The sequence below is a fragment of the Manacus candei genome, unplaced genomic scaffold (assembly GCF_025592945.1).
Source record: "Manacus candei isolate 608988 ecotype Guabito, Panama unplaced genomic scaffold, ASM2559294v1 h1tg000040l, whole genome shotgun sequence".
Lineage (NCBI taxonomy): Eukaryota > Metazoa > Chordata > Aves > Passeriformes > Pipridae > Manacus > Manacus candei.
This window is the reverse complement of record NW_026138088.1, coordinates 1,597,295-1,622,891: the sequence shown is the minus strand read 5'-3', so window position 1 is coordinate 1,622,891 and position 25,597 is coordinate 1,597,295. Positions and strand designations below refer to the sequence as shown.

At 46.2% G+C, this 25,597-nt stretch overlaps 1 protein-coding gene across 4 annotated transcripts in view; it reads right to left on the bottom strand.

The window, feature by feature from the left end:
• IKZF3 (IKAROS family zinc finger 3) overlaps window positions 1–25,597 on the bottom strand; it is a 35,514-nt gene that overhangs the window by 4,120 nt on the left and 5,797 nt on the right. For 2 of the 4 annotated variants that reach the window (XM_051794635.1, XM_051794636.1), the window contains exons 5-10: window positions 23,211–23,264; window positions 22,517–22,624; window positions 9,405–9,665; window positions 8,560–8,727; window positions 6,884–7,000; window positions 1,729–1,845 (exon numbers count right to left, since the gene is read on the bottom strand). In XM_051794635.1, coding sequence (XP_051650595.1) covers window positions 1,729–1,845; window positions 6,884–7,000; window positions 8,560–8,727; window positions 9,405–9,665; window positions 22,517–22,624; window positions 23,211–23,250 — 811 coding nt within the window. In that variant the 5' untranslated portion in view covers window positions 23,251–23,264. Of the gene's footprint in view, window positions 1–1,728; window positions 1,846–6,883; window positions 7,001–8,559; window positions 8,728–9,404; window positions 9,666–9,975; window positions 10,022–22,516; window positions 22,625–23,210; window positions 23,265–25,597 lie in introns of those variants that run through there. The other 2 variants (XM_051794638.1, XM_051794637.1) reach the window with 2 other exon arrangements.

Genomic DNA, 25,597 nt, shown 5'->3' with positions numbered 1-25,597 from the left:
CAGCACTCGTTCCCAGATTTCCCAAGGAATTCCCATGCTGGCCTGGCAGATCCGGGCTCTGACAAGGACAGGTCAGAGAGGCACAGGAGTCAGGCCAAGGTCGGACAGCCTGCCCCTGAAAACATCCTTCCCAGGGATAAAAGGGACAAGGGGGTAGTTTTTTCACATGTTACTCAACAAGAACAAGCACAGAAGGTCTAGAAAAACAGCGAGTTTCAGAAATGGGTTATTTTGTGCCTTTGGGTTCTGCAGCTTCTCCACAAAATCCCCTGTGTGTGCAGTGCCAGTTGGTGCCAGCCAGCACCAGTACAAATCCCACAGGGTCTGTGCCACACAGTAACTCACGGGCTGGCAAAGCAAACCCAAACCCCACTAGTTCTGAACTTAAGCCACACACCACTGGGGTGCATCCTGCTGTAGATGTGTTTGATAAAATACCTACAGATCAAACTGGTGCCAATTGTACACCAACAGAGTTGGAAAAAAGCTAAAAAAAAAAAAAAAAAGGAAGCTAAAGAATTACAAAGCCATTTGCATTAGCATTCCTTTTTGAATCACAGCACACGGCCGAGCCCCACAGTCCCAGTTTCAGTTCTGAGCACCAAAGGCACTCAGGTGGTGTGGCTGTGCAACAAGGTGACCTTCAGAAAGCCACACTGAGACTAAATAAATAAATAAAAGAGCTCACTTCTTGTAGATGAAAGCCCAGTGCTTCCCCACAAACCCACTAAGAGCTACGTTACCTTCAAAAATGGAGCTGGTTTCCTGGGTGGATGGACCCAGGAGTGCACACACCTTTCCCTGGGGTGGGCCCAGGAGCACACCTTTACCAGGACAGGTGCTCTGAACACCCCCTGCCAGGTGGGTGTGGCTGCAGCAGCCCAGGGAGCCCCCCCTGGACTCCCACTCAGGGACACACCACGGGAGGTGAACCTTATACTAAGCCAAACCAGCAGCACTTGGCACTGTAAATAACCATACAAACAGCACAAATAAGGCTTCAGCAGCACCAGGATTATACAGCTGCTGACTCAGGGCTTTCCTCAGGACACAGACTGGTGTTTTATTCTCTTTAAAGGCGAGTTGATGAAATCAGACTGGCCAAGAGGATCTGGCGTGCTCTGGAACACAGAACCTGCCCAACGAGTATTTAAGATCCCCGACATGCATAACTCTGATCACGTACAATTAAATGCAAAGAAAATGCTATGGAAACATCTGGTTGCTTAAATTACCACAAGAAAGGATCTGATATTTTTTAATCATAGTCAAATTTAGGAGGATGACTAACAGAAATCCAATACTTTTCTGTCTTTAGGCCTTATTGCACACAGGAATCCTGCAGGAAGCTTCAGCTCCTGCTGGGAAAACATTACCCTTCCTGTTCTTTGCCTGTTCTAGATCCCAGCAGAGAACATTTCAAATGCACAGGTATGGAAACAGCATGTGAAACAGCATTTATAAATATAAATATATTTATAAACCAACTACATAAATAAACACAAAGCACAACAGCAGCTTCCACCCAGTTTAAGCAGCCAACAGAGTAAATTCTTTATATTTTAATCAACCCCCTACGACAAATCACTAAAACCCCATCAGAACAACCCAATTTACTTTATTCTTTTGCACTAAGTGCTAAGACTGAGCAGGGTGTTTAAAAGAAGCAGAGACATTGTCCCCGAGGTTACCGACTCGCACGAGGATGAAAAGGGGTTTTGTTCTTACCAATAAATTTCTGAGGCATTGAGCTTTTCCTCTTTGCCACGTTGCTCGCTAGCCTGTCCAGCACAAGGGCTCTTTCACTCCCCATCTCTGCCTTGATGTGCCTCGCCTCCACGCTGGCTACGTTGGAAAACGTGCAAAGGAAGGGGAAAAAAAAGAAAAAGAGAGGAAAAAAAAACCACACAACACGTAGGTGAAAAGAAAAAAATAGAAAGATAAAATAAAGGAAGAGCTGACTGGTTTAATCTCCGATTTTGCCACAGTGACTGGAGGAAACAGTTTGGAGATCTGATGCAAAGTTGGGGTTTTTTTTTTGCTTTTTCTGCTGTTCCTGCTCTTTGGGCACCAGCTGTGGTCAGTGGGAGCCAACACAGCCCCGAGCTCGCTCGGGGGAGCACAGACCATGCAAACCAGCACCGGTGAGAGCGAGAGGAAGTGAATGAACTGGCTGGAAGGTTGGTTAAATTGCAGATGGAGACAGGAGCTCTGCAAGCCTTTCTTTTTTATTCTGAGTAAGGCTGGGTGACACCTGCACACTCACACAGTGCTCCAGGTTGAGGAGAAGACAATCAGGCCTCTTGCTGCACTTTTCAGATATCAGTCATAGTTGTCTTAACGAATCACTAAGAAACTCGTATGAAATATGTCAGCGTTCCATTAAAATCAAAACAATAGAACCTTTCAAAATTCACTCCTAACTCCTTGTTTTTCCAGGTGTTAGTGTCACTTCATTTTTCTCCCTAAATGCTACAGCTGAAACTATGAGGGTTTTCTCTCTGATGTTTTAAAGCTCACTAACCTCCAGAATGTCCAATTTTAGGAAAAGTGTCTGTGCCCTGTGATCACTCCCTGGGACTGGGCCACTTAAGGCTCTTCCCTTTTTCCAGAGCTCTTCCCAGCCATGCTAAGCAGTGCCCAGCAGTGCACAGGGGCTGTGCTTGCTCTCAGCTCCTGGAGGCTGCACAGGCCTTGAGCTGGAGAGCTGCCACCTCATTTCACTACTACCACACTAATACTGATCGTAACTGCTGCAGCTTCCCCCCAGCCCTGCTCACACCTCAGCAACACGGCTCTGCAGTGGTACTTTTACATTAAAAACTATATTATATTAAAGAGTAAACTCATTGCTGAGAGTTCCAGGGTCAGGGCTCACCGTGGTGACAACTGGACACATCTTAGGAGAGTGCCTGTGTCTGCAGGAGTTGGGATCTACAAAAGGAGGACAAGGAGGGGCGATTTGCTTTCCCAAATTAGTACAAAAGGTTGGATCTCACTGTGAAAGAGTCCTGGTTGCTGTGCACACACACTGACATACCTGAATACAGAATCATAGGATGGTTTGGGTTGGAATGAAGGGACCTTAAAGCTCATCCAGTCCCACCCCCTGCCATGGGCAGGGACACCTTCCACCAGCCCAGGTTGCTCCAAGCCCATCCAACCTGGCCTTGGACACTTCCAGGGATGGGGCAGCCACAGTTTCTCTGGGCAACCTGTGCCAGGGCCTCACCACCCTCACAGCCAAGAATTTCTGCTCAATATCCCTTCTACCCCTGCCCTCTGCCAGTGTGAAACCATTCCCCCTTGTCCTATCACTCTCTACCTACATAAAAAGCCCCTCTCCCTCCTTTTTTTATAAGCCCCTTAAGGCACTGGAAGGCCACGATGAGGCCTCCCTGAATATATGAAGCATAACCTAAGCAAGAGAGAAGCACTGCCAGAGGAGGGTGATAGGAACACTTTGGTTTCACTTCAGTCCTGCTAAATGCAGATTTATTAATTATTAGACTTAAATTGCTGTTTGCCAAGTACAGCAAGTGCTGAAAGTGCAGCTTCATCCTTCCCAGCTCTGAGCAGCCTTTCCCTGTTTGCTGGTGCTGCTCCTGCTATCACAGGAGTTTCAGTCAGCACAAACCATGACTCACCAAACCTCAGCCAGAACTATTTGTTCATGTTTGTTCAGCACCTTGAAAACGTAAAGTGTATCAGAGGTACAAACACCAGCTACGAGTCTGAGTCAGGAAGGATGGGATACCAGGGCCCAGCTCAGCTCTGCCACAGTCCTGTAACCCCGTGACAGACCAGCCCCATGCAGGGCATGAAGTGCCCTAAAGGGAATAACACACTGCTCTGCTGCTCTGGTTTTTATCCTATATTACTCCAGTATGTTTGGAGACTCATGTAAATATATTCATCCCTGCTACCACTTTTCAGCCTGGGTGCCCCTCTCCTGCTTAGCCAGCACTGGGGCTGAGGGTGGTCTCCCCTGCTCCCCCTGGGGTGCCTCAGTGGTGCTCCCAGCACTGCTCCAGCCTCAGTGTACGTGTCAGGTGTGATCCTGACTTTATAAAGCACTTCCAGAAGACAATTGTCCTGCCAATGTGATTTATCCATTAGGGACAACTGTTTATGTTGTCTTGTGATCACTGGCTGAGGAGCCACCTCTCCAAACAGTGCTGGCCATCACAGAGTGGTTTGGTTTGGGAGGGAGCTTAAAGCCCATCCAGTCCCACCCCCTGCCACAGGTAGGGACACCTCCCACTCCCCCAGGTTGCTCCAAGCCCCATCCAAGCTGCCCTTGGACACTTCCAGGGGTAGGATCTCCCTGTCTGGGCCGCTGTGTCCCCCCGTAGCTGTGGAGAGAGCGGCTGCTGTCCCAGCCCTGAGCACACCCCACATCCCCCTGCACTGAGCTGTTTCCATAGTGTGGTTTCTGCCCCACCACCAGTGTGAGCAGAATTTTTAGAACGTGCAGATATGGTGAGCAAAGCCCTCAAGTACAGAGCAGAGCTGAAATTAGAGGCATTGCTTCCTGTAGCATCTCTGTGTGGTCACTCAAGAATGGAGAGTGGAACAGAGCTGGGTGACTGTGCAATGAGAACAATGTGAGCAGAGATGGTTATCAAGGACAACACTCCAACAATGTTGTTATGTAAAGTTTTTCTTTTGGAAATATTTCTGCATTTGGAATGTGTAAACCTGGTGCTAAAAAAGGAACTGGAATGGTTGCTGTGGTCCCCGATGCCTTTAAATATTTAAATTAGTTATGGATGGTGGCATGGAGAGCATATTTGTGGTTAAAGATGGTTCCATGTGAGAATCACAGAATGGTTTGAGTTGGAGGGAACCTTACAGATTCAGTAACTCCAAACCCCCATGGGCAGGGACACCTCCCACTAGACCAGGTTGAGAAGCTTGCAAGGGTTTCAGAAAAGCACCAGAATTGAAGGTGATGTGGAGCAGCAGGAAAAGGGTCAGAAATGGAAAGAGGATGTTTGCTAAACACAAGTGCAAAATGCTACACTTGGGGAGAAAAATAAAATGTACTGAATGACCTCCTGAGGGCCTTTCCAGTCTTTCCTCTCCCTGGTTCTGTCACCCAACATCCTGCTGGTACCAGGAAACTGGATGGAAATGCCCCAGGAGTTCCCATTTTTCATAAAACTTCCTACTCCCCTAAAAACACTGCAGTATTTGTGAGAGTGTGAAGGTCTCCAAGGCAGAGGGAGCAGCCACCTCCTGTAACAGTGGGAATTTGCATTCCCTGTGACCAGTCAGGGCTCCCTGCCCACTGCAGCAAGGACTGCACCACAGGCTGGGATAAGGAGTGAAATGTCTCTGTTCTGAAATGCATCTGAAGCCTGAGAATCACTGAGAGCAGTGGGAGGTCTCAGGTTTTCCATTTTCACGGGTGGACCCCCCGGGTGATTGCACAGGGGAGTGTGTACTGTGACACAAACCACAGCTACCATGTGTAAAGGGTTCTCATGAAAACCAGAACTCGCTGATGTGCTGATAATAACCAGTTACTTTTACTAAAGCTCTGAAAAAACGTCATGTGCTGATGAGAGAGCCCCCCAAAAACTATAAAACTCTAAAAAACCCTCACAGAACTCTTTGCTAAGTCATGTTCTTTGGGAGGTTTCACATGTGCCTGCAACACCAACCTGCTCACCCTGCACAGGGTAAGGACTCCTGTGCTCACAGTTTTCATCCCACACCGATGGCTCTTCACACTGCTTTTCAGGCCTGGCCTGTGATGACTGTCCTTACTGTTGTTGATAGAGTTATTTGGAAGAAATTCCTCCCTGTGATGGTGGGGAGGCCCTGGCACAGGTTGCCCAGAGAAGCTGGGGCTGCCCCTGGATCCCTGGAAGTGTCCAAGGCCAGGTTGGATGGGGCTTGGAGCAACCTGGGCTAGTGGAAGGTGTCCCTGCCCATGGCAGGGGGTGAGGCTGGATGAGCTTTAAGGTCCCTCCCACCCAAGCCATCCTATGATTCCATGATTCCACTCTTTGGTTGGGTTTTTAAGACTGCATAACAAAGGAATAGGAACCTGAATTCTGAAATTCTGCTCAGATCAGTCACAGAACCCTTTGAAAAGGTCACAACCACTCCCTGACTCTGAATGGGGAAAGAAATTCTTCCCTGACTTATTGGTGTTTGATGGGACTTAAATCACACAGTTCATTTTAGGATTTGAATGGTTTGGGTGAAGCAGGGACAAAGATTGTGGTGGTTATTTTCCACCAAAGTGTTTTGGAACTGCAGCACTGAGACTGAAAAAGGGAATATAAGAAAAAACAAGTTTTGATATATTTTGCCTTCATCCTTTTGCAAAGGCAGCTCTATACTCAAAGCAGTCCCTTACCTCTCGCTCCCTCCTAAGCTGATCTGTCACAGATTTTTGGGATGCCAACCCATTTCCATGCCCTGGATCCAGGCCACTAAAACTTCTGCAAATTCTAACAGATTCTGACTAATAGTTCTTACTCAAAAGAAGAGACTGAGACAAACAGACTGAGACATGAACAACTGTTGTCAACAACTCATCCCATAAAATGAGCCACATAATGGCATTAATGCAGGAATAATTTAACTCACTGTATCACCTACAGAAATGCTGGGCACAAGGTACCTTAGATGTTTTATTCAAAGTAACTGTGAAATAAAAAAGGGATTAAAATAAAAGCACTCTTTAACTACCTGCCTGAGGGCTGCATTGAACCAGCCCCTTTACAACATTACAGCCCCTCGGGTTACTGAAAACAAGTGGAGGAAAAGCTGTTCTCAGGCTGTGGGTTAACAGCTCACCAGATGCCCTTTTTTAAGCCCTGTAATGCACCAAACCCCCAAAACCACTGTGCTGTGATAAACTCACCAGCCTCACACATGCCAGCGTTCTGCAGGTAAGTCCGGCACCGCTCCTTGTGCTCCTCCAGCGAGCTCCTCTGCTTGTAGCTCCTGCCACAAAACTCACATTTGTATGGCTTCTCCACTGGAAAAAAATAAATAACAGCTTCATTAAAATAACTACAAGAGACCATTAAAACACCCTCTCCTGACGTTCAGCACGTGGTTACCAACAGCCTATGTTCAGCTCATGGAGAATGCTCGAAATTCCTGCTGAGTTTAATCATCACAAATTTAGGGTGACATGAGGGTGAAACCACCAGATACACAGAGTTCCTCCTCAGACCCTAAGCTCCAAGAAGAGGACCATACCCTAAGAAGAGGATTTAAATAAGAACACTGTTCCCAGGGCCTTGTAACTGCTTTCCTTGGAGTAGCTTCCCTAGGGAAGGCTGACAGTACCACTGCCAAACCAGGACTGCCACAGCCCTGAGTGCCTGACCTGGGTCCTGCCCGTACTGAATTCTTCAAGGATTTCATTAAACTGATTTCATTTCCAAAGGCATTTGTTGTAGAGGGAATGGTGTTCCTAATTCATTTAAACTAAAGCAAACCTGTTTGAAACTCAAGATCCCCACGTGGCCTTTCCTGGTGCCTCATACACAAGGACTGGAAGTGCTTCCTAAATTATCTCAGTACTGGTTTGGGAACAGACATCCTCTAAAATTAGGCAGTAGGAAAAATTCTTCCCTGTGAGGGTGGTGAGGCCCTGACACAGGTTGCCCAGAGCAGCTGTGGCTGCTCCATCCCTGGGAGTGTCCAAGGCCAGGTTTTAGCATTGTGCTGGTGGGGGACAGTCACCACCACTCTACTGGCCTTGATTAAATCAGAATCTCATTTATCCGTGGCAGATAAGCTCATTTTTGACTTTGATTCTTTGTGAGGTTGAACTTTTTTTCTGTGCAGTGCAGTGCAGAGATAACATCTGTCATTTAGAATCAATTTTTTTTTTCCTGGGCCCTTGTAGAACACAGGATATACACAAATCCAAGGGCAAGCACAACCTGGCTCCTGCAGAACTGGGGGAACTAAGACCAATTTTTAGCTGGCTAGTTATTCAAGTCACCTCAGCTCTGTGCCTCCATTTCCCCATCTGTAAAATGGACAGAACACCCTACCAGGCTACAGAAGAACCATCTGTGAGCATGTTAAGAGATTCAGATGAAAGGCACTAGACCACAGAGAGGTGTCAATTGGCAATAGAGTCATTCTGCCCAGGATTGTGCTCCTGGAGTTTTCCTCACAGCTCAGGATGGGATGGGAGGAAATCCCAGCAAAGCACATCTCACACTCTCCTCGAGTTCAGAGCTTGATGGCAAAGCCAGCTCTGCTCATCTGAAAATGAGTTGGCAAGCTGGTGATGGGTCAAAGGCTGGACTCGATGACCTGGGATTGGACTCTTCTGACCTAACTGATTCTGTGAAAATCCCACGGAGGTGTTTGTGCCAGGAGGTCTGTGGGCTGTGACACGTGTTCCCCCGCACCGAGAGCAGAGCCTGAGTGTGTCCCACGAGCACAGGGAGTGGTCCCTGCTCCGTGGGGGCTCTCGAGCAGGCTGAGCAAACCTTGCTGACTGTCTCTTGCACCCCGAGTGTCCCAGTGCCACACACCTGAACCACGTGAGGTGCCTGTGAAGTCACTTACCAGAATGTGTCCTTAAGTGACCCGTAAGCGCATCCCTCCTCTGGCAGGCATAACTGCACAGGTGGCACTTAAAAGGTTTTTCCCCTGTGTGTAGTTTAATGTGGCGGAGGAGGTTTCCCTTCTGAGTAAAGGAAGCTCCGCACTGATTACACTGGAATGGCCGTTCACCTTAAAATGACATACAGAAAAGGACATTTAATGGTTACGTGGGTACCAGGTCGCCCTCTGCCTTTTTGGAAGAGGAAAGAATGAGATACTGGATCGACTTCTTTCTATAGAAACACACAGAGTGGGATTTCAGTGGGAGGGAGGTGCAGCTCTGGTGTCAGAGCTGCTCGTAGCATATGTACGACTATGGAAAGCACTGCACAGTTCTGCCATGGAAAGAAGTGCTCTGGAGGAGGCTGATTCCAACAAGCCAGCAATTTTTAGAAGAAAAAAAAAAAAAAGCCTTATCTTACTGCAGGTTGAAACTTAAGATGCTCATTGGTTTGTTGCCCAAGTATAGCACAGAGAGAAGTACATACACAGGCTGGAAATGGCAGCACAAAACCAAACTAACTCGTGCTTTGTGCCTGAAATACTGACATCACGTAGTGCCTTTCATCCAAAATTCTTAAAATGCCTCACCAAAATGCTTTTAATAACATTCAGTCCTGATGAGAAGAAAGGTGGGTAAAGTGAGGCACAGAACAGTGGGTAACTTGGTAGAGATCACACGTGGCGTCCAGGACAGAATAAGGAAAGCCTGATTTTGGGATCCTTTTGTAAAATAAGTAGTCTGAATTAAAAATCATTATCCTGTCAGTACCCAGCTCTTACAAGAACAACATAGGGATATTTACCAGTGTGGCTACGCTTATGAACCATCAAGACATTGAGGCTAATGCAGGCTAATCCACAGATATCACAAGTCATCTTCCCACTAGCTGGCCTGACGTGGTCATAGGAACCCGAGTGTCTCTCCAGTTTAATGCTCTCATAGTCGTTATATTCTCTGGGATAGGTGTAAGGCAGTTCAGATTCCTCTGGGTTTTCCATAGGCTCGGAATTTAAAGCACTCTCCTCTCTCTCACTGTATTCCCCCTTCACTTTAATCACATCATCTGCAGGTAAAACAAAGCACAGGAGTGAAAAGATGCTCATCTTGTGCACAGCGAAGTACCTTAGGAAAAAAAAGAACAAAAAATTATATAAAATGACATTATCCATTTCCTAAAACTGTTACTGAAATCCCAAAGATGAAGAAATTAAACTGGTCATGGACACTTAGTGAGATAACCCTTAAAAACATTGACCTGCCTGATGGATAATTTCTTTTTACAGATTATGAAAGCATAATACAGTACAAACTTCTCCTGAAATTACAGGGAACTAGTCAGGATTCAAAAGAAAACACTTGTTTACATCACTCACAATTATTATTTCTATAGAAATCAGCATCTCAGTCTGCTCCTGTGAACTGGAAATACAGAAAGACACAAATTAAAAAGGATAATTACATCTTGTAACTTTTATCTTCCTGTGGAATCTCTGGTGCTTGGAACACTCCTATGAAATATGTCTGAGCAGTGTAAGACTCCCAGTGCTCCCATGGCATAGATTCTCCTCAGTTAAACCTGATCAATAATCTCAATTTTCCCTTGCAAATCACAATTTTTATCCACAGCTCTCAGATGTGTGAGGAGCAGTCGACAGTCCCCATTTACTGTGTGAGCCAAACTAGCAGAGGCAGGGGAAGGATTTCCTGATAAATAAATGTATCCAAGAAAAATCAAAAGATTTGTCCAAAGTCATGCTGGGAGGGTGTGGCAAAGAACCCGAAGCCTCCTGAAGATCAGCATTCATGGCTTTCAAACAGGTCCCTGGGCCTGAAGCCTCCTGAAGATCAGCATTCATGGCCTTCAAACAGGTCCCTGGGCCTGAAGCCTCCTGAAGATCAGCATTCATGGCCTTCAAACAGGTCCCTGGGCCTGAAGCCTCCTGAAGATCAGCATTCATGGCCTTCAAACAGGTCCCTGGGCCTGTCTCCCTGTCTGGAGGAATCCAGAGGCATTGCCTAAATGAATGCAGCTCCATGACAAAGGCGGATGTAGCAAGTAGCTAATGATTTACTAACAATGTGAAAACATAAGCAAATGGGTCACACTGTATAAACAGCTGGTGATTCCCAACTTGTGGTGCTGCATTTCCTCTCCACTGTTAACTCCAGCACTTCCACTAAAACCCTCAGTGGTTGCCAGGATGGCTTTTTTTCTGCTTAAAGCTGGCTGAGAAATTTGGGGCTGTTCAGCCTGGAGAAGAGGAGGTTGTGTGGAGACCTCACAGCACCTTCCAGTGTCTGGAGGGGCCACAAGGGAGCTGGAGAGGGACTCTGCATCAGGAACTGGGGTGACAGGACAAGGGGGAATGGCTTCACACTGAAAGATGGGAAATTTAGGTTGGATATAGGGAAGAAATTCCCTCCTCATGCAGGTGGTGAGGCCCTGGCACAGGTTACCCAGAGAAGCTGTGGCTGCCCCAGCCCTGGAAGTGTCCAAGGCCAGGTTGGATGGGGCTTGGAGAAACCTGGGCTGGTGGAAGGTGTCCCTGCCCATGGCAGGGCGTGGGACTGGGTGGGCTTTAAGGTCTCTCCCTTCCCAAAGCATTCCATGATTCTCTGACAGAGACAGACCACAGTTGAAACTCCAGTTGTGCCTCAAGCTCCCCAGTGAAGACAAGTCCCACGAGATGCACCACGTGGCTTCCTGTTTGAGAGTCTTGTTCTCTGGCCACCTGCTCCTCCCTGCAGCCCAGGGTTAGACAGTTCAATCTGGCACTGAACCACTCGTCCTTTCTCCCAAGTACAGAACACAAACTGCTGAATATGTATTAGCTCTGGTTCTGAGTAATAAACCACATCAAATACCAAGAACAAACAATGGGTGGCAGTGAAAATGAGGTGGCAACATAAAAGCAGAGCTGAAAAAGAAAGATCTGGCAGCCCCAACTTCCATGAAATCAAAATTTTCAACTATGTTTTAGTGAGAAGATCGCTCCTCTGTCCTAAATTATTCACTAAGCCCAGCCAAACTATCTGAGTTGAGGCAGAGGGAAAAGGTGGGTGATGATTCCTTCATCCTACACAAGACTGTGGTAGTGTGGAAAACTCCAAGATCCCTCTTGTGCTCTCTCTGGATGAGGATATCCACAGAAGGATGGGGTTTCCCCCCAGATTGTGTGTTTTTATCCCTCTGTCCTAGACAATGCTTAGAGGTTGGTGGTGGGACTGGCTGCCCTGGTCCCTGATGAGCTCACACGGGTTTGGGTGTTTGCTCAGAGGGTCACAGAGAGCTCCAAATTCACTCAAAATGAGCTGGTTTTCTCCATGGATTCTTCAGCACCAGCTCTGCTTCACATCCCATGAATTCCTGCTTCCTCTGCAGGTGCCTTCTGCTGCCAACTTCATGTCTGAGGCTGCGAGGGCGATCCTGCTATCAAGATTCCTTCAAAATTAGTTTATACATCCATTTCCATCACTCCAAGGAAAAATGATTGCCAGTTGCTGACAGCAGCTTTCAGCACAGTTTCTTTTCCAGAAAAAAAAAAAAAAGAAAAAAGAAAAAGTGCTTTTTTGATGGGTTGGTTGGTTGGTTTTTTTTCCCTCTCAAAGGGAGGCAGTTCCAAAATAATTTGCTACATCCTGCCCGAAGCAGTAAAAGGAAGTACCCGGTGCAGCTGCACCTTGTTGGTACTTTCAGACCCAATTTCAATTCCCACTTTCTACCCAACGTCTCACCTTTCGCCCGCGGCGCACGCGGCTCTCTGGCCGTGAGGGCCACGCCGTGACCTCCAGCAGAGGCTTCTGCACCATTTCCTGCTGTTTCCCACCACGGCTCCTGGCTCAGCTCCAGAGCTGTGCCAGGGTTGGTGTGGCACCACGCGGTTTGGGACCCCCCCTGGCATGTCCTGGCCGGGCAAACCATCCCATGAGGAAAATAATCACCTCTGACGTTTCCATGCTGCACCTCAGGCTGGTGTTTCCTTGTACTAAGAGAGAAAGGTGCCCCTGAGCTCTCACCGAGGGTTTTCCACCCCTACATCCCCCCAAAAAAATGTCACCGTTGCTCTGGCTGTCCACGACATCCCACCAGAGCTTGAGAGCTTTCATACAGACATGAGAAGCACCTCAACAGAAAAATTCACTTTCTGATGGCTGAGAACAGCAGAAGCTACAAGGGAAGAGGTTGTTTTCAAGCAAATCTATGTTAGGAGGGTTGGAATTTTTCACCTGTTATGGTTTAGAGGCTGCTGTGCCTCCCTGAGAGCCACACAGGAGACAGCTTTGGTGAAAAACAGTCTGAGGAAAAAATGGCTCAGTGCAAGTCAGACTAAAATTAACCAAGTGGTCTCAGAGTCTGGAAGCATCAAATTCCTTTTTCAGCCCTGACTTTTGCTCTGCCCTGGCACGCACAGTGAGATCAGGAGATTGGCAGCTCTGTGGAAGGTTTGTATCCGTCACTTAAAAATCATATCAACCTTTTTTAATCAGACCAGGGAGTTTCCAGGCTGGTCCACCTTAATCAAGAGGAAGGTGAACGTGACTTCATGCAGAAAAGGGAAATTTAACTGAGGAAAAACACAATTATCCCTAAAAGCACTAACCAAGTTCCCACAGTGGAAATAAAGAAGTGCTGTCATCTCTTCTATCAGGAAAGTAAAGAGGTTGTAAGAGAAACAACCCACCCGTGGTGTCCAAGCCAGGGAACTATTTTTCTTGAGGCAGTTCATGGAGTTAATATACACTGAGAAAAAAAAAAACCTGCAGCTTTTACACAACAAAGTACTGGTGTGATGCGTTAAGGCTGATGCACATGGTTTCATTTCCTGGGGAGATGATTACAAGATGAAAGACATACTCCAGAGTAATATTTTTGTTTCACCTGAAACACTGTAAAAACAATGGGTTCTGGAAAAAATCCAAAATAAAGCTGCGGTGGCAACTTCAGACTGAGTCACCACCCAAACAGTGCTTGTGTGTGCTCTGTAAAATCAGAGAATCACCCAGGGTTTGGCTTGGAAGGACATTAAAGCTCTTCTAGTCCCACCCCCTGCCATGGGCAGGGACACCTTCCACTAGCCCAGGTTGCTCCAAGCCCCATCCAACCTGGCCTTGGACACTTCCAGGGCTGGGGCAGCCCCAGCTTCTCTGGGCAACCTGTGCCAGGGCCTCCCCAACCTCACAGGGAGGAATTTCTTCCCTGTATCCAACCTAAATTTCCTGTCTTTCAGTGTGAAGCCATTCCCCCTTGTCCTGTCACCCTGGTTCCTGATAAACAGTCCCTCTCTGGCTTCCTTGTGGGCCCTTCAGATCCTGGAAGGTGCTGTGAGGTCTCCACACAACCTCCTCTTCTTCAGGCTGAAAATGCAGGAATGAAAAAGTCAAGAGCAATAAATAATTAGAACAAGGTGGAGGGTTTCTTAATCTTAGCTGTTTTCTCTAGGAAGAGGTTTCAGAAGGAAAATCCCCCAATTCCTCCATTTAACCCAAGACTTTGGCATCAAATACAGAGAAGAGAAGGTAAGTTTTGTCCCGTTGTTAAGCAAAGTTTACCAGGAGCTTTAGGAAAAGCACAAGGAATAAAACCCAGAAGCCATTAAAGACAACGCAGGAAAGGGTGATGTAGCTCAAGTGTTTTACAAGGAGTGGGGTCATAATCGTGAAATCCTCAGCACATGCAAAAAGTCAACTGGGTAACAAAGAAACTTAATCATCTTAATGTGGCATTTTAATGATGCTGCTGATTTGCTGTGCCAATTCAGAGATAATGAGCCCCTAATGCTACAGATGTTCAGCCAGACTAAAGGAAAAAAAAAAAAAAAAAGGAAAAAGAAAAGCTTTTCTTGTCTGCCATTTCCTAACTATCCAATTAAACAAATTGTGAAAGCATATAAATAGTTTACCAGGTTTTGACAGCTGTTAATGGGATTCAGATGCCGGGGAACAAGAAGGGAGTCAATACGGTGCATATTGGAGGGTCCTTGTGACTACCTGGGTTTGACAGGTATTAACTGATGATTCATCTCCACAAAACCCCACAGACACACACCAGGGCTGCTCCCCTCCCAGGAGGAGAGATCCCTGTACCTGAACCAGCCTGAGACAGAGCAGACAAGTGCTGAGGCTGAAAGAGCCAGCAGAGATTCCAAATTCAAGGCAGAATCCCCAGGGTTTGTGACAAACACCTCAGGGATGGAATCAACACACTGGGGGGGGAAGACATGTCAGGAATTCAAAACTCCCACATTCCTTAGTGAATAAAGAGAGGAGTACATCCCATAAAATTATAAACTGGGGAGGGGGGGGAAGTAATCAAAAATTCAATGCTATATCTAAGTTTCTTTCCTTAAACAACAAGAAGCAAACAATTCCACGTGTGTATTGAAAATCTGGAGACTGTAAGTACTGGGGAATTATAAAATGTGAAGTGAAACAGTAGCAACCTGAGGGTTTTTATTAATTGAGGCAACACAGTCAGAGATAAGGTAACTTTTCTCCATGTTTTTTTCTACCCCACTGCAGATATCCATCTGGGGAAAGGAAAGGAGCTCAAGCCTTTTTGGCCCACCCTGGCTTTGTTTCTCCTCTGACTCCAGCACTCTGCTCCCTTTTTCCCAAGAGCTTTTATGAGATCATTGTTTGCCAACAAAGGAAGGAGCAATCACCTCTCAGCAGTATCAACTTCCAGCCAGACAGCAGAGACAACAACCCCAACGAGGATGTGGTGACAATAAACACCCCGGCAGGGTGTGAACGCTGGACCTGTCCCACTCCTCGGGTCTCTTTTTGTGTCACTACAGGCCAAAGCAGTAACAAAAAATCCCAAATTTTGCATTTATGACTTGGACATATTGGCTTTGAGTTTGTGCCTCTTAGTATTTTCTTAGCCCCGTTGGTTCAATACCCATTTTTGCACGAAACACAAGTATTTATTTTGCTCAGATGCTGCATAAAGCAGAGGTGAGTGGTAATTCCTGAATGACCCCGTGAGGAAGGCACCCGGTGGAAATTTCACTTCTAAAAACAGGAGAGAAACTTCCATCATTCCCCTTTGTGGAGTGAGGGCTCGGTGGTAACGAACCTCCTTGGTTTTACTGGGACTTGAAACAAAAATAGGAACAGATCGAGTGGAAATGCAGCCCCGAGAATTGGAAAGAAAATAAGAAAAAAAAAAAATAATCAGCCAGGCGTCATTTTCCAGGCGCTCAGATGTGTATTTTCTACTTCATTAATACCAGCGTCTCTCCATCATTAGAGCACAGTGTAATTTATCTAGTTGTACAATTAATTACAAAATAACCCCCACCAAACAACACACGTCGTTTCCGAGCTCGTGTGAGTCAGAAAACTTGAATTATGCAACTGATTCTTACAGCATCTTGTTTAATATGAGGATTTTTCTTATCAAGATGACTATTCCTGTGTAAATCTATAATTTCACACCCTTTTATTGCCAGTTTCTTAATTCTCTAGTGGTTTTTCGGGGTTTTCATTCTAAAGGTTTCCAAAATGCGTCACAGTTGTACAAACAAAAATAGGGATAAAGGAGAAATGTTGCCCAAAGCTGAGCATTCCCAAAGTTGGAGCTGAACAGGACAAACTGCACAGCCACTAGGCTGTGGTTTAGGGAAAAAAAGGGAATTTTAACACATTTAAATGCACTACAAACAGAATTTGGGGGAGCAGAGTGGGATTCCCTGGGACAACAGGACTGGGGCTGGAAAACTTATGGTTAGTGCTATGCTGAAACTACCAGGGGATTTTATTTTTTCTCTTTAATTTTTCAAAGTGTGACTAATTTGCTGGTTTTCCTCAATTTTCTACGCCCCCAGTGCTGGATGGGAGCACAGAGGGAATGTCATCCCACATCCCCAGGCCTGCAGGTCCCAGGTTTTTTCCAGCGCTTGTCCCGGGTGAAATTTGTTTTATTTATGACACCTGTTAACGTTACCCTTTCAGATATGAACACCTTCAAAGCCTCCCTCTTAAAAAACAGCACAGAAAGAGATGAAACTGTGTGAGCTCTTCCCTTCCCTTACCGTTAAGATAAGATTGCCCAGAGAAAACAGTGCTAAAATTACAATTCCTGAAGTCCAGCAGGGCTGATACAATCACAACCGTTAAATCAGACTCCAATGAGACAGTTAATCAGAGAACATCTGGACCCAACAGTCAGACTGAGAGAGGCCACATGTTAAATTCAGATAATCGCTGGTATTACTTATATCAAGGGACCAATCACTAATGTGACCACTCAGGCACGGTCGACTCTGGTCAACTGAGCTTCAAATGAACTTCAAACCCGAGAAATTCAAAGTATGGTTTCGTTTAACCTCTGTAAATTCACCTCCCAAAAGTCTTCCTGACAACGTGATATATTCTTGTCAGAAAAACGTCGTATGGAGAGAAAATGTAACAGTGTGGAGAACACTGAAATCTGTGATAAGTGTCCAAGGAATTTTACCACTTATAGGAGCTTGGTTCAGATGTCCTCAAAATCCTTGAAAGTGCACTGATTTGATCCAACCAGAAAAAAATTCTAGTAGTAAATAATCTTGACTTGAATTTCAGACTAAACCTACGTTCTCTCCTAACTGAGATTCTCATAATTAAATACTCACAGTTTACTTTTAGCCTTGTCTTTCAGAGGGGCGGATGCACCCACTCTGTGTTCCCTTAGTGACCCTGATCCTACAGCTCCTCCAGCCTAAATGATCCCGGGATTCTGTGACTCGGACCTGGACAACAAACTCAGTGAGGATTTGGCAGCTCAGGATTATCAACTGCCGGCCCGGGAGCACCTGCAGCTCCCAGAGCAGCTCCTGGAGGTGGAGCTCCTGCACCAGGAGAGGAGCGTGGCTGGAACGCTCGGCAGGTGATGCAGCCGCGGGAATACAGGGAATGGAGCCCTGAATTAACAAACTTCCCAACGCCCCTGCAGAGCAGGAGAAGGAACTGAAGCAGGAACAAGAATTGGAGTTCTGGAATGCAGCGTGGTGGGAGATGGCACCGAGGAATCGCAGGGAAAACAGGCATAGAGCACACTTTTCAGGGAAAAGTCAGCAGCAAGACACAAGATCCCTCAATTCCAACAACTCAGGGAACTATTTGTGGCATTTTAGCAAAGTTCTGACTTCTGTGGGTTTATTTCTGCTTCCTGATACCTTTCCAGCAGGACAGAGTAAACCTGTCCCTTAAAATCATATTTTGTGCCAAATGAAGAGCCTGGTTTGGGGGCAAAACATGACTCACCTCCACTAACTGATTTCCTTTCCACTGACCTGTATTTCTAAAAATGGATCATTTTCTACAACAACATGTGATTCGACTTCCCAGGGCCGTTTTCTTCATCTTCACTTATTTCCTGCTGGGGAGGTGGGGAGGGACCACACAACTCACCTGCCTTGGACTAGATTTTACTTAGATGCCAAAAGAATAAATATTTCTCTCGCTTGTAATTTCAGGGAATTATTTTGTACGAATCCAAGATACACACAGAACAAGTGAAGAAAAATGAAGTTATAAAAGTTATGGAAAGGAGCCCATCACCTATGGAGTAACACTGAGCATCCAATCCTCCTTCCAGCCCTTGTCCTGCCTGAGAGCTTCCACTGCTAGTCGGGATATCTCAAAAGCAAATCCTATTTTCTAATCACTATAATGGGTTAGTTAGACTAAGAAATAGCTGCACTTTCTGTCCGTGCAATGAGGGTATCCAGGTGTCTGTGTCAGCCCTGGGGGCTCAGGATAGGCCAGGCTATGTCAATCATTTCCAGGCTGTGGTGACACCACCAGCCCATTGATGTCACCCAGCGTGCCTGGCAGCATTCCTGCCACTGACAGTGCAGTCGGAAGAGCTCAAACACAGTCAAAAGGATCGCTTGGTGATAAGGAAAACACACCTTTCGGCCCCGGCAGAGCCCCCAGAGCAGTGGCCTGACCCGTTCGGCTCCCTGCTGGTTTAACACCACAGAAATCCCCTCGCAGCCAAGTTCTGCTGATGTTGTGAGATAACCCCGAGTCCCATGAGCGCCGGGGCTCGGGCTGGGCTTGGGAGATGTAATACTGCGATAAAAAACGGCACTTCCTTTCCAGGCAGATAAGTGCGTGTGCTTGCAGCACCGCTGGAGCCCGAGCGGGGCTCTGCCACCTCTCCTGCCTCATCCAGCCTTTCAACCGCCCCCCTCCCACACCTCAGAGCAGCACCAATTAACATCCATAAACCGCAAACGTGCCTTTTATCTCTTCTTGGTTCGCAACCATGAAAGCTCTCTGACATTCACAACACCCCAAAAGTTGTCTGCCTCAACAGCTGAGGGAGTTAAGACACAATTAAACATTCGTGCTCGACTGTGACTCCCAGAGGAAAGAGCGTGGCCTTTTTCAATTTAATTTTTAAATTAAAGACGTGTCAACTTTGGCCACCAAAGGTAACAGTGTTGGGGGCACATAGGGAAACAGGGGAAATCAAGTGCTTCCCCCCCCTCTGCCTCACTGCTTGTCTCTTTTCAGACCAGACACAGGAAGCACCATGGGAACGGTGTATTTTTATGGTTGCAGGCGAGCGTACACCATGTGCACCACAGCGTGCAGCTTCCAGTCCCTTGAGGCAAGAACAGGGGGTTTTGTTTCTTTTTTTTTTTCCCTTCTTCCCCATCAAGCTTTTAATTACCATTTTACCGTAGCCTTCTGCCTAATTGTTTGCCTGATACTCAGCCATCATCATCCTGGAAGCCCTTTGAACTGGGGGCTGGAAGAAGACAGGTTGAGTGTTTTCCTGGAATGGTTTCTCACCTGTGTCAGGTACCTCACAGGTATCTCACCTGGGATAATGAACATCATCAGCTGGTGTTTGCACGTGCTCAGAGAAGTACAAATAGGGAACTCTTTGCTGAAAAAGTCAATTTTTTTCATGCTAAATGAGCACCAGTGATGTTGTTTCGGCCCTGTAGATTAATTCAGTGCTTTTATGAACTCTCTGTAGGTTTTTAAAACGATCCCAGCACCACTTTCAGCACAAAAGGCTCCACCAAACGAAGTCAGACAACAGCTAGACTTGAGCAGGCTCCAATCTCTCCTCAAAGCCTCAGAATAAATCCCCACAACTTACTCACAGTGTCACCCATGAATAATGCAAGAGTCACAAAAACGTGCAGCCCAAGAAACTGGAAGATTCCTACTCGGTACTGACGAGACACGGAAAACCCAGACATGGTTGTGCTGGAGAAAAACATGTTACAGGCACACCAGGCAGTGGAAAGCAGGTCATCAGAGGCCTGATCTCTCTCCATGAGTCAGTGGCCTCCCATTCCCATGATGGCCTTGAGCAGATGGAACAAAGCCCGGGGGCTGGGATGGTGTGGGGGTTCAGGAGGGAAGGAGAGGGTTGTGTGTCCCAGGCTGTCATCAGCCAGGACCTGGGAAGGTGCTGGAGTGGAGTCACTCGCTCACAGGAGTGATTAACTATTATGAGAACCACATAAATATTTTTCATTATTTCTCTTTAGATTCGGTGTGTAAGGAGGAGATTAGTGAGCACCTCAATGTGCCAAATAGCTTTTTTTTTTTCTTTTTCTAAACCAGACAGACTTTTCAGGTGTGGGCAGGACATAATCCTTTTCCCAAAAGCCAGCACTGATACCAATGATGTTTCTAGTCTGTGGAGAACACTATATATTTGTTTTTACCAGGGTTAGTGATTCCCAAAAGATAACCCTCCCACCAGGGCAGCACTGTCAGAATGTGGTTTCATTTATAGAAATCAGACAGTAGTTACTCACCCACGAGGACTGCTCAGGACTAACAGAGCTGCTGCTGTTTTACAGAGGGCACAACACTAAAGCTGAGATTATTTGTGAATTCTACTCTCCAACAGCAACTGAACTGGTATCCTTGGGAGGAAATTTAAATGCACCTACTGCTGCTTGCAGGGCCCAGAGTACCAGCACAAGGTGCTTAAATATTTAAGATTTATTGTGCTTCCGGTATCAGAATGACTGTAGAGAACAGCGTGTGAAGCACTGAAGCAAACACAATGTACATTTTATCTTGTGCCATTTTACACTGAGATGCTGAAGGTACCTTTTTAGTGCATTTGAACCAGCCTCCTCCTTGCAATCATGGCTTTACTCCTTGAGAATCCAGGGATAGGGCACTGTGGGACTGGAGGTTTATACTCTCTTTATAATGAATGAGCTCTAAGGGTAAGGGAGGCTGGTGGAGGGGAATGATGTTTTATTGATATTTATAGCATTGTCTTTGAGATGTAAATTTTCTGTATTTGCATCCCAGAGCAAATTGTAAAGAGACTTTTAGAGATCAGCAACAGCATAAAAAATGAATGGTGTGTAAGAGCAGCACTGATACAAACACCCTCTCACAAGTGTCTGGGTTGTCCCTGATTTAAATGTGTGGAATATAGGGCAAGAAATGGTGCAGAAAGCACAGGGCAGCCCAGGAACAGGAAAAGGACTCTCTTTGTGCCATGACACTGTGTACAAGTGGTGGGGACATGGCTCCTGGAACAGGAAGGTGGGGAGAAGCTACAGCAATTCCTCTCAGATGGTCAGTACTGAGGGATTTGGAAAAGAACCCCTGTCCTGGCTCCCTGCACCCACAGCTCAGTGAGCAGGAGGAGTGAAGGGCTGGGACACTGGGAAAGCAGAGGGAGAAGTGAGTTGGTGTGAGTGGAAACAGTGCAAGGGATGGACAAACAGCTGGAACGTGGCTGTGAATATTTTATGTGCTGGGGGATCTGGGAGATCAGCTGCCTTGGATGTGGAAAGGGCTCAAGTCTTCCATATTCTACTGATAAAAGCATCAAACTTCTCTCTTCAGTGTAAGTGGAGCAGAACTCACCTGCCCAAGGCAGGTTCTACATCACAGAGATCTCTACTGAGCTACTCTGCACTGCCTACAGTCAGCTGCTCTGGGGACTCTTTAGTGATTTACTTGCTTCACGTGATACATAAACTCTACCTCAAACCCCCACAGTTTGTCTGCACTGCCATGGACCCGGGGCACGGAATGGCACCGTGGAACTGGTCACACCATGTCTGCCCTCCCCAGGACGTGCCCTGCATCCTCTACCAGCACATTCCTCACAGAGGTTGAGGCCTGGCAAAGATGAACATGCTCAGCTCACTGCCAGCACTGGTTGTTATTGCTGTGATTTCAGTTTAGGAGCTTCTACAGCACAGAAGAAACTCCAAGTCTCTTCCTCTACATCTGTGTCATACCAACATATAAAACCCCAGACTTTGAGGGCTGTAAGACTGCCAAGTCCAGGAGCTGCTTCTGCTGTCTTTTATCTATAAATGAGGAGGCCCTGCTGGTTTTTGAAGACAGTACATATTGTTTTACTATTTTATTCATCCCTGTGTGTTCCCTCAGAACTGCAGGAAGGGTTTACTGTTCAAATTCAATAATAAACATGGTAAACTCACCAACCTCCTCTTCATCAACAGTTTACAGCACAGCTTTAAATTTAACAGGGTTAGGCTATCCTGTGAATGAGCTAACTTGTTCTTTCTTTAAAAAAAAAAAGATAAATCACCAAGTTGTTTTTCAGGTATGAAAGTACTTAACAGCATTAATAAAAACTGCAGCCCTGAGACAGGATTTGTCCATGCAAACAGCTCTTAGGAATTTGTGTGTTACCACACACATTAAAGGCTCACCAGATGCACTTGCCTTTTTATCTTCCCATCCATATTTCATAGATCCTGTAAAACTGACCTTGGTAAAATGCACGTGAGGTTCCCTGATGGAGAACAGTTGCTCCTCCTCAGAGCATGTTGAAATGCTCCAAATGAGTTGTACTGTTATTCCTTTTACAGACATGATCTCACAGCATGATCAGATGAACAGAAAGACAAAACATAACTATTATTTTTCAGAATTCCAACTCCACTTTACCTCCTGCTTCTTCATTAGACTGATTGTGCTCCTTCATGTCTTCCACATTATCCATGCTTTCCATTTCCTGGGATTTGTTCAGATTACAGTCTGTCAAATCCTCTTGTTCTAGTGAAAAAACCCAAGAAAACAATAACTACTTATGCCCCAAGAATATTTCCAGGTGATTCCCTCAAAGCACCTGCACCCTCCCAGTCCTGCTGACAGTGCCCACGATGTTATTCCTATGGATGCATTACTTGCAGTCTGGGGGAATGATTTTGTTCCCAAAGCCCCACACAAACTCTCACACCTTGAGCTCATTTTCAGAGGGTTGAATTTTGGTTAGCAAGAAAGTGAAGCACTTCTCCAGCTCACTCAGGAGGTTTGTTTTCATATTTTCAGAAATGCAGTCAACCAAGAGAATCACATTATTCTTGCTTCCCTAATCAAAACTTCCAGCTTTCTCCTGAAAACATTTTCTTTCCTTCTATACAGTATTTTTTTCCACTTTACTGTCATTTTACAATGTTATATTGAACTTCCACAGTTTTATTTCAAGTATAGAATTTACTTTTTTGTCTTAAGTGCCCATCTTTGTATTTGTGACTGTGTTATTCAGGGTCCTGGGAACCTGAACAAGCGGGAATTCTTATATTTTTCCCCATAAAATTGCCAAGAAAGGGTGGAAGAAAATAACTGAACAGCACAGTACCTGCAGCCACAGGCTGTTCCTGAGGGTTACTGAGGTCCATCCCAGGCTGTGAATCTGCAAAAGACAGAAAATAAGCTTTAGGCATCTAATATTTAGGATAGTTTGTGACACGGTATAATCTTTTAAATTACCATTTTCTTGGCTGAAAGCAAAATTGAAAAAGCAGGATTTCAAATAAATAAATACCAAATTAGTGTTTTGTTTCACTGTACAGCATCTTTATATCCTGAGCACTGGCCTGTGCCCAGAAGAGGGATTAAGTATGATTTTCTAACTTCAAAAAGTTACAGAGCAGAGTAACTCATGCTTTCGATTTCCTCCTTGCTCGCTCTGTGAGCACAGCACAGCGGTGGTAACTCTGGAGGAAGGGAATTTCTCCAAAGCACAAAGATGCTTCACATTCCTTTCCCAAAACAAAGGGAAACCCCTGTTATCTCCACAAGATCTACTCGGTTTTCGTGGGAATGCAAGCCTAATTCCCGTTGAGAAATTCCGATAGGGATCAAATGCCAGGCATTTTAAAAATACCTCAGAGGACTACCCGTGTGGCCTGGTTTCCCAGAGGGCTGAGGGCTCAGCAGGGCTCTGGAGCCAGCACAGGCTGCAGGTATTCCCATCTCCCACCCCAGTGCCCTAATTTAGGCCGGGGAGTCGAACAGGAGCTGTCCTGTAACATCTCCACTCGAGGCCTCCCTGCCTCGAGATTTCATCGCTATGAGCTTGATTTTCTTAACAGACTCACAGCTACCTGCTTCCTGCCTCCTTTCTTTCCTCTAGCTGTGCCTCCTCTTTATCTTTGACACGCTAGAAAATCTTCTGTCATCTTTGTACCCATCAAACAATAGCTCCTGGGACTGGGAAAATTCCTTCCTGGCAGTTACATAACAGAACCACCCAGGCAGTGGGCATGAGGTGTTAACCACGGGTGACATTTACCCCACCATTATCTGTCTTTGCCTCCTCTGCTTATGGAACATTTCTGTGGTCTCTGCAACGTCAGAATATAAAGCTCTGGCAGCTCTACAGCCAAGCAGCCTGGTATCAGATGAGGCTCTCCAAAAACTGCCTGAGTGGAGGGTGGGTTGATGCATGCAACACAGTGAAGGCTTTTCGCTGAATTAAATGACCGAGAGATCAAATATTTACCAAACATGTGTTTTTAAACAAATAAAGAGGATCAAGGGACTCCATAGTTACAGCCCTTAATTTCTCTGATTCATTCCCTCACGGCAGGAAGAGCGAGGTGCAAAGAAGAAAACGGACCAATTTATACAGCAAATAACGATGAGGAAACATCACTAAATTCTGGGCACAGGAACAAACTTCTCTCTACTATTGATTTTCACTTTACACTGCAATAATAGCCCAGAGAAGCTGGGGCTGCCCCAGCCCTGGAAGTGTCCAAGGTCAGGTTGGATGTGGCTTGGAGCAACCTGGGCTAGTGGAAGGTGTCCCTGCCCGTGCCAGGGAGTGGAACAGAATGAGCTTTAAGGTCCCTCTCAAACCAAACCGTACCATGATTCTGTGAATATAAACACTTAAATTACATAGGCACATAATTAAGCTTTAGGCAAGACAATGAAATCCCCATTATTCTGCAGCACTTGATTTCAGTTTTAATTGCATTCAGAAAGACTGGGCAGTTGCCCCATTTCAGTGCTGAGGGTCAAAGCCCCAGGTGCTGGTGTGGCTTGGAGCCTCGGCAGCAATTCTGCCTTCTCCTGGTCTCCTGGGAGGTCTTGGAAGGAAGAACTGGAACTCCTACCTGGATGCTGCAACTCCAATAATTCTGCACATGTTCCTGGATAGCTTTATCTGTTCAGGAACCATTGGATTCCCTGGATATTCCCTGCAGGTACAGGGTGACTTGCTAGAGAACGGCACTGCCTGAGCCCAGCGAGAGCTGGATAGGACCTGCTCACCCTCCTCGGACCCCCATCTCCTCCAGGGATTTATTCCTACTTTGTTGGGCACAACAGGTTCTTGCCCAAGATGGGCAGGACAACCCCTCAGAAGAGATAAGAACAACAGACACACCATAGAATGTTTCTCATCTTGGTTGAGAAACGTCCCGGTCTTTGTCTCTCTTTCAAGCCTCCAACCTCCCCTCACCAGCACCCGGTTTCTTTACAATACCAACCTCCAGCAGCTTCTCACAGCCTTACTGCTCCCTTAATATTTAACCTCAGGTCCCTTTCCCGAGCGTTTTAAGCCAGAGAGGAAGGCCTAGAAGATTCCTGCTCCTGTCCCAATAAGACCGTTTTTTCCACCCAGGGTTCAGAAAAGCACGAGGCAGGAAATCACTTACAGAGCTCGCTCGTCTTCCCAAGCTTCAAAGAGCTCCACTGGCTGGGGTGCATGGGAAGGGGACGCCCGTCCCTCCGCGC